The sequence below is a fragment of the Dipodomys ordii genome, unplaced genomic scaffold (genome assembly GCF_000151885.1).
Source record: "Dipodomys ordii isolate 6190 unplaced genomic scaffold, Dord_2.0 Scaffold1, whole genome shotgun sequence".
Classification (NCBI taxonomy): Eukaryota; Metazoa; Chordata; class Mammalia; order Rodentia; family Heteromyidae; genus Dipodomys; species Dipodomys ordii.
In genome coordinates, this window is record NW_012267217.1 from 62,119,800 (window position 1) to 62,127,925 (window position 8,126).

The window sequence follows — 8,126 nt, forward strand, 5'->3', positions numbered from 1 at the left end:
TGGTAGAGCGCTTGCCTTGCATGCATGAGGCCCTGGGTTCAATTCCTCAGCACCACATAAGCAAAAAGAAAAAAGCTGGAAGTGGCGCTGCGGCTCAAGTGGTAGAGTGCTAGCCTTGAGCTGAAGAACTGAGGGACAGTGCCCAGGCCCAGAGTTCAGGCCCCACGACCAGACCCCAAAAAAAAAAAATTAAAAAAAAAAAGAATCTCAGGAATTTCACTGCCCAAACTGGCTTTGGACTTGGATCTTGACCTCCTGAGTAGGTAGGATTACAGATGTGAGCCTCCAGTGCCCAGTGCCCAGAGCTAACTGGGAATATCAGCTTCTAAATCCTAAATGGTTGATGTTAGCTGAATGAACTCTTACAAATTCGCTCAGCTTGAGTGAGTGTGAACCTCACAGTGTTTCACTGGGTTCAAGTTTTCAGGGCAGCTGTTTCGTACCGCTTTGAACTCAATGGGTTGATTTTGGTTAGTTGGGAATAACCGTTTCTAAAACCTAAAGAGTTGATGTTAGCCAAATGAACTGTAAAAAAAATATTATGAAGGTGATGTACAGAGGGGTTACAATTACATACTGACTTTACTGTTTTAATGAAGCATTTAGACAAATTCTGTCTTCAAGTATGGCTGGCATCTGAGGTCATGCATGATCCAGGGCCCCCTGGATCTCCAAAAGATCATCATGTTGAATCCAGAGGAACAAGAGGGCAGGAGATTCCCACGTGTATAGCACAGTTAGGCATTACATTGATCTAGGCTTGGCTATATTGGTTAGAATTTTGTAAAGTTAGCCTTTAATAAAGCTTTATCATTTGTAGTTTTACAGACATACATACTTTCAATAGATTGAAAATTATTCATCTCTAAGGAGAAAATGACCTATAACTCTTTGAATTGCAGTAAATGTAATAGAAAGTTTATTAAGAAGGAAATACACTTTTGGTAGACTAAAAGTGACTCTTATAACTTCATTCTTAGAAACCTAATAACTGATAGTTATGTACAATGTTCAGCACTATTGACTAAACATTTCTCCTTAAAACCAAATCTTTTCTTGGCTTACAAGGCACCTAATTCTGGTTCTGTATTTTACAGTCTTTTCTGACTCTACTCATACTCTTTTTTTCTCTTTTTCTTTTACTTTCTTTTTTTTTTTTTGCCAGTTGTGAGGTTTGAACTCAGGGCCTGGGCACTGTCCCTAAGCTTCTTTTTGCTCAAGGCTAGTACTCTATCTACCACTTGAGCCATAGTGCCACTTCCAGCCTTTTCTTTTATGTGGTACTGAGGAATCAAACCTAGCATTTCGTGCATTCTAGGAAAGCACTCTACCACTCTGCCACATTCCACCCCCTCTACTCATACTCTTCTAATATGCATGCAGACCTTGTCTTTGACTTCTTTGCCCTTCTTCACTGCACTTAAACTACTGGCTTTCCTGCTGCTCGCCAAACGTGCCCTGTAAGGCCTTTCAGGAGCTGTTTTGTCTACCTTAAGGTAAGCATTTGGCTTACTTCCTCAACCTTCTCTTGTCTTGTTTAAATGTCACCTTCTCATTGATGCCTACCCAGCCCACTAATGAATACTGCAGTCCACCCTCCTCTGCTGACTCTTCAGAATCCCTTACCTTGATCTCCTTTTTCTTCTCCTTTGAACTTCACCACTTAGTAATAGATTCGTTCATCACACTTATTATTTATTAGCTGTTTTCTGCTAGAAACCTGCTTGTTCACTAAGTCTATGCTGTTGGCGTTTAACTTGTCTTTTATCAGAATTTAGAAGTTTGGGGTCATTATTTCTGGACCCTCACCCTTCTCTTCGAGACTCCCAGCAGGTGGATATCAGTAAGTTTGATGGTTTCCCAAAGATACCTTAGGCTCTCTTCCTTTTCATTTTTTTCTTTCTGCTTCTCATTATAGCTTCATTTGTCCTATCTTTAGATTCAGAGGTTATTATTCTTTGTCATCACTGTCGTTTTCCCTTTGTTCTTTGTCTTCAGCACAGTCACTGGCACCTTACTATGTAGCCCAAGCTGGTCCTGATGTCAACATGCCTTCCAAGTACTGAGATTATTACAGCCAGGCCTCAGTATATCTGCTCAGTTCTGCTATTAAACTGTTCGTGTCAGTTGTTGAATTTTTCAGTTCTGTAGGTTTCTTTTTATAAGTCTTTCTCTTTGTTGCTATTTCTCTTTTATTTGGTGATATTTTGTTCTCCCATTTTCTTTAGTTGTTCATGGTTTGATTTATTTGTGTATGTAAATATGTATGTATTTACTGTGCCAGAACTGAGGTTTGAACTCAAGACCTGGGCCTTTTCACTCAAGACTGTCCCTTAGCCTTTTCACTCAATTCAATGGGCTGGTTTTGGTTAACTGGGAATAACAGCTTCTAGAACTTAAACATTTGATGATAGCCAAATGAACTTTAAAAAATATTATGAAGGTGATATACAGAGGGGTTACATACTGACTTTACTATTTTAATGAAGCATTTAGACAAATTTTGTCTTCAAGTATGGCTGGCATCTCAGGTCATACATGATCCAGGTCTGTCTTCACCTACCACTTTAGCCCCACTCCACTTCCAGTCTCATGGACTTTTCTGCCTTGTCAGGCTCTAAACTTTGAGCCTCAGATCTCAGCTTCCTGGGTAGTTAAAATTACAGACATGAGCCACTGACACCTGACTGACTCCATGGTTTTATTTAAAATAATTGATTTATATCCAAAACCTTTGCTTCCTCTAGAATAATTTGTTAATTTATTTTTTCTGTGAATGGACATATTTGTATGCATGTCTCATAAATTTTGTTGAAAATCGAACAGTTTAAATCAGATTATCCTCTCTTCTATAGATTTGTTGTTTTTCTTGTGGAATGTTGTTTGCTTAGTGACTTTTTCAAAATGTTTTTCTTTTTTTTCAAAGTATTTTAATAAGAGCTGTGCATTCATTGTTGTGTATGGACACTGGAGTCTGTGTTCCGTTAGATTAGTGGTGAGCTATTGTTTTCACTATCCTTATTAAGTAGTTGTACAGAGGTTATAATTCCGTAAGTCAGGTTATGAGTACAATGCTTGGTCAGTGTCACCCCTTCCTTCACTTGTGAGGTGTCATTTGACAGAGTTCTTAAACAACTTTGCCCTCTCCTCCTCCCCCCCCAAAAAAAAAGGAAGGAAGGAAATCTCCTAGTTTTGCTGATTAGCTCTAATGTGAGGCTCCCATTTAAGCCCACAGGTCACTTACACTGTGCTCTGCTCCATCTTCACCTCCTGCTTATTTAGATAGAGCCTGAGGTAAAAGGTAAGCGGTTTTCGAGCCTTTCTGGCTATGACTGTGGTCTTCTCTGTTATGCTGGTGTCAGGGGAGCTTCTTAAAGGTCTCACTGCCCCTGTTTACCTCCTCCTAAACCTCTGGCTGCACCAGCTTCCCAGCCTGCTTGTTGCTTATTTGACGATCCCTGGCCCCAGGCTTCTATTGGGAGGGTGCCGCAGCGGTGGAACCCTGAGTCAAATGATATAAAGGCCAGCCCTTGTACTGGAGGTCAAACCGACACAGGTCTGTGAGAATTAAGTCTGCATTGCTTCAGCGCTTTGACATTAACAGCATTTATCCCAAGAATGCAACTCTCCAGCTTCACTGTACTGGATTCTCATGTCATACAATAGGGATGTCTAGTTAGCTCTAGGTTGATCATGTTCAGATTCAGTTCAAGTTTTCACTCACCATTTTTCTATAAATTTAAGATTGGTGGTCTATATAAGATAGAATTGGTCTGTTTTGGTGATGTTAGTTATTAATAACTAATCTGAGATCCATTGGTTCATTATAGGTTGCAAATGGTAATATAATTTTATCATCACTGAAGTAGGCATTACTTCAAAAAATTACACACACAGCCACTATATGTGTTTTTGTGTGTAAAGATTAATGTGCACAAATTTGGTTTTCAGTGAGTGTTTGCATTCTAATCATTGCTTCGAAACATGACTTTGTCCTTTCAGGGCTGCCTGCTGGAACATTGAAATAAACATAATATTATGGTTTTATTGTATTCTTGAAAAGATGAATGTCTAAGTTACTTTATTAATGAACTTGTCATTCCTTGTCTTAACATTTGTTTTTTCTAAAGAATGTGTCTGAGCTGGAACTGTTATTAGATTAAAAGTGACTAATGTTTTCAAATATGCTTTTTAAAAAGTTTATAGTCCTTAAAACCTATTTCAGTCTTTATTGTAGTCCTTCTTGTTCTGCATTAGGCTCTTAGTATTTGTTCCCAAGCAATTAACTGAAGAAGAGAACTTGAGCTAGGCACTAGTGGCTCATGCTTGTAATCCTAGCTCCTTGGGCAGCTAAGACTTAGAGAATCATGGTTCAAAGCCAGCCTGGACAGAACAGTCCTCACCAGCAAAAAGCCAGCCTAGAGTTGCGGAAACCATCAGGGCAAGAAACTGATGCTCTGGACAGGTGCTGGTGGCTCCCGCCTGTAATCCTAGCTACTCAGGAGGCTGAGATCTGAAGATTACAGTTCAAAGCCAGCTACAGGAAAGTTTATGAGACTCTTATCCCCAATTAACCACCAGAAAACCGAAAGTGGTACTGTGGCTCAAGTGTTAGAGCACTTGTCTTGAGCTGAAGAGCTGAGGGACAGTGTCCAAACCTGGAGTTCAAGCCCTATGACCAACAAAAAAAGAAGAGAGGGGAAGGGGGAGGAGGAAGAAGAGGAGGAGGAGGGAGGAAACCGATACTCTGAGTTCAAGTGCTGATATCTGGGAAGGAGGTGGGGATGAGGAGTTGAATTTTGTTTTGTAGTTGGTTTAAGAATAATATCAATATATTTTATTAGCTCTTTCTAAACAAAGAAGAAACCTAGAGATCAGAATCCTAAATATAAGTATAAATATAAATATAGTAGGGCATCACTGGTTTATGCCTGTAAACCCAGCTACTAAGGAGGCACAGAGCTGAGGATTGCAGTTTGAAGCCTGCCTTGGCAGGAAATCCTGTGAGACCACCAGTTAACCACCAAAAAGTGTGTGTGTGTGTGTGTGTGTATGCATGTGTAGCTGTGGCAACACCTGAGACTACAGTATATTAACAGATTAAATTAAATTCCTGGCTCTGGTCTGAAGCCAACTTCTAGTTCTGTACCTAAATCATGTAGCGCAGTATTTTATTCCACTATACTATCAGCTCTCTGCAGCAGGCATGAAAGAGAACAGATACTGTTTTATGGATGAAACAAATAGGCCTCAGAGAGATTCAGTGCTTGTCATTGTTAATAAATGACTGTACTAAAATTGGAGTCCGAGTCTTTCTGAGTTTAAGTTTCTTGTTCTCTTTACCACAACAAACAAAAGAAAAGGGAATGTTAGAAGACATTTATGGAGATAATAAGGATTTCACTTGACTGGCTGGTTGATTAGTTGTGGGGATTTTGTAGAGGAATGTTGTTGTGTGGGGGTGCCCTTTCTTCCTCTTTCTTTAAATTGACTGTAGTATCTCTGACATATTTTGTTTTAGATATCCAACAGGCTCTTAGTCATTCAGAATACTGTTCAATTTTTTGGAATCTGTTAAAGAGTACAAAGGACTTATATAGAGGTGTGTATACAACACAACAAGAATGTGTTGTTGAACTTAACCTAGTGAAAATTATTATAAATTAAGAATTCTGCCAGGGGCTGGGAAGTTGGCTCAGTGGTAGAGTGCTGGCATGCATGAGGCCCTGGGTTCGATTCTTCAGCACCACATAAGCAAAAAGGAAAAAAAAGGTTGGAAGTGGTGCTGTGGCTCAAGTGGTAGAGCGTTAGCCTTGAGCTGAATAGCTGAGGGACAGCGCCCAGACTCAGAATTCAGGCCCAACGACCGGACTCCCCCCCCCAAAAAAAAAATTCTGCCAGGGAACTGTCCTAAGGTTTGTGGAACTTAACCTAGTGAAAATTATTATAAATTAAGAATTCTGCCAGGGAACTGTCCTAAGGTTTATAACTTCAAAAATTATTTTGTGATGACCCTTGTTAGGAAGAGTGTTTGTGCATATGTGCATGCATTGCTCGGTTTTTCCTCTGTTAGTGAAGATGGATGAGGAGAAAAACGACACCACATTCTTGAAAATGTCTTGTTTTATGGATATGATGTTGGGTTTGCAGAAAATATTCAGTTAAAATAAAACAGTAGTTAAAAGCCAGTGTGTTGCCGAGTGCTGGTGGCTCACACCTGCAATCTAAGGATCGAGGTTCAAAGCCAGCCTGGGCAGGAAACTCCGTGAGATTCTTATCTCCAATAAACCGCTTGAAAACCGGAAGTGGCTCTGTGGCTCAAGTGGTAGAGCGCTAGCCTTGAGCTGAAGAGCTGAGGGACAGCACCCAGGCCCAGAGTTCAAGCCCCATGACCAACAACAACAACAAAAAATCAAAAGCTAGTGTGTTGAAAGAAGAGAATTCATATATGCAGTTATGGTCCGGTGACATGTCAGTGACTGGGGCACACAGCTTTGCACAGTTCCTGCTTAGTAAAAATCTTGTTCAAATAGTAACACTGGCTAAATGGCTGTTAGCTACAAGCCAGGAAATTTTACTGAAACACAAAACTGGACTTTGGTTTCTATTTCAGTGTGTATTTCCTTTTTGAAAGCAAAAAAAAATACAGCTTTTTTTTTCATTACACACTTGGGATTAAAGTATTGTTTTAACTGATGCTGCTTTAGTGTTGTGTCTAAACCCATGTAAGAGTAATAAGATTGTTTTTCTTTTTTATTTACGTGATACTATGTAAACTAAACTATAAAACCTAAAAAGACACATTTCTTTTTTTATGTTGGAATACCAGATTCCCAAAATAACATTCTGCACATTATGGCAGAGGTTGGGGGGTTAGGAGCAGTGACACTCATCCCAAAGTGGTTTAGAGTCACTGTTATCAGGTGAGTGATTGGCAGATAGTCACTAACAAGGCCTAAGGGAGCTTACATCAGGACTCAGTTTTCCCAAATATTTGTTATCATTTAAACCCACTGGTTTATACAACAAGCACTCAGTAATTATGACTTACCAGACCCAATCATGAGGTATAATGATATAGAGAGACTGCCACAAATGCCACAAATAATATTTGTTTATCTAATACTGTCTGTTTCTGAACTCTTTCACATACATGATCTCATTTGGTCTTTGGGACAACTAGCCTACTAGTGCAAATGTACCCATAAAGCATTCATATGCTTTATTAGCAAGATTAAACAGGTTATAGCATGAGCAAAAGCGGGGCATAGGAAAGGGTAGAACATTGGAAAATAAAGTGACATATCCATTGGCATGGAGATTGACATCCACTGGAGTGGGTTTGACAAAGAAATGGGGAAGGTTAAGTGGTTGAAGACTACCATTAAAAAGCTTTGATACCTGTTGTGTCAGTATTCCCAGTGTTTATTTTCCATGTTGTATCTTATTTGTAGTTTACTCCACTACTTTTCTTCAAGCTTGCTTCTCCTATTCTTTTGTTCACAATTATCTCTTGTGTTCATTAGTCTCTTCTACCAAGTCCTAGCACAGGTGAGCCCTGTGAGCTCTTCTGAACCCACTGAGAGGTACTCCACTCCAAACATCAGAGAGCTTAAATTAAGAATATTTAGTTAGCCTTTATGAAATATTGCTCATATGTACGTTAAAATTATCTCTACTTTTGACTTTCTAGCTGATTTATCAATTGAGAAGGAAGGGGAACAAAGGGCTTGGTTTATCTCTAAGTGTTTAGTCATTATATCTTAAACCTAAAAGAAGATTCTTGTTGGTGAAGTCTCTATAAATTGACTTTGAATTTCTTTGCCTCTTACTAAGTAACTTTAAAAAAATGATAGGTAAGTAGAATATACAATCCCTTAATCCTTTAGACTTGAGTCTTAAATGATTTTATTGGTAGTTAGGTAGAAAATGTGTGACTTTATCAGGATTTAGGTATAAATTATGGGAAGAGCTTTAAATTCTCGGTCTGATTAGGAGTGAAAAAAGTTATGTGATGGTGATGTCAATTTTAAGTTGTATAGTAACTCTCCAGCCTTCTGTGGTGTCATGTTTACTTCAAAGTACTATTATTCGGGCTGGGAAGGTGGCTCAGAGTTAGAGCGCTT

General features: G+C 39.2%; 1 protein-coding gene across 1 annotated transcript in view; it reads left to right on the top strand.

The window, feature by feature from the left end:
* The window catches only part of Psmd1 (proteasome (prosome, macropain) 26S subunit, non-ATPase, 1), a 100,204-nt gene that overhangs the window by 61,398 nt on the left and 30,680 nt on the right, over positions 1 to 8,126 (top strand). Inside the window, exons 16-17 of the mRNA XM_013021015.1 lie at positions 1,772 to 1,843; positions 1,999 to 2,059. Coding sequence (XP_012876469.1) covers positions 1,772 to 1,843; positions 1,999 to 2,059 — 133 coding nt within the window. The remainder of the gene's footprint in view (positions 1 to 1,771; positions 1,844 to 1,998; positions 2,060 to 8,126) is intronic.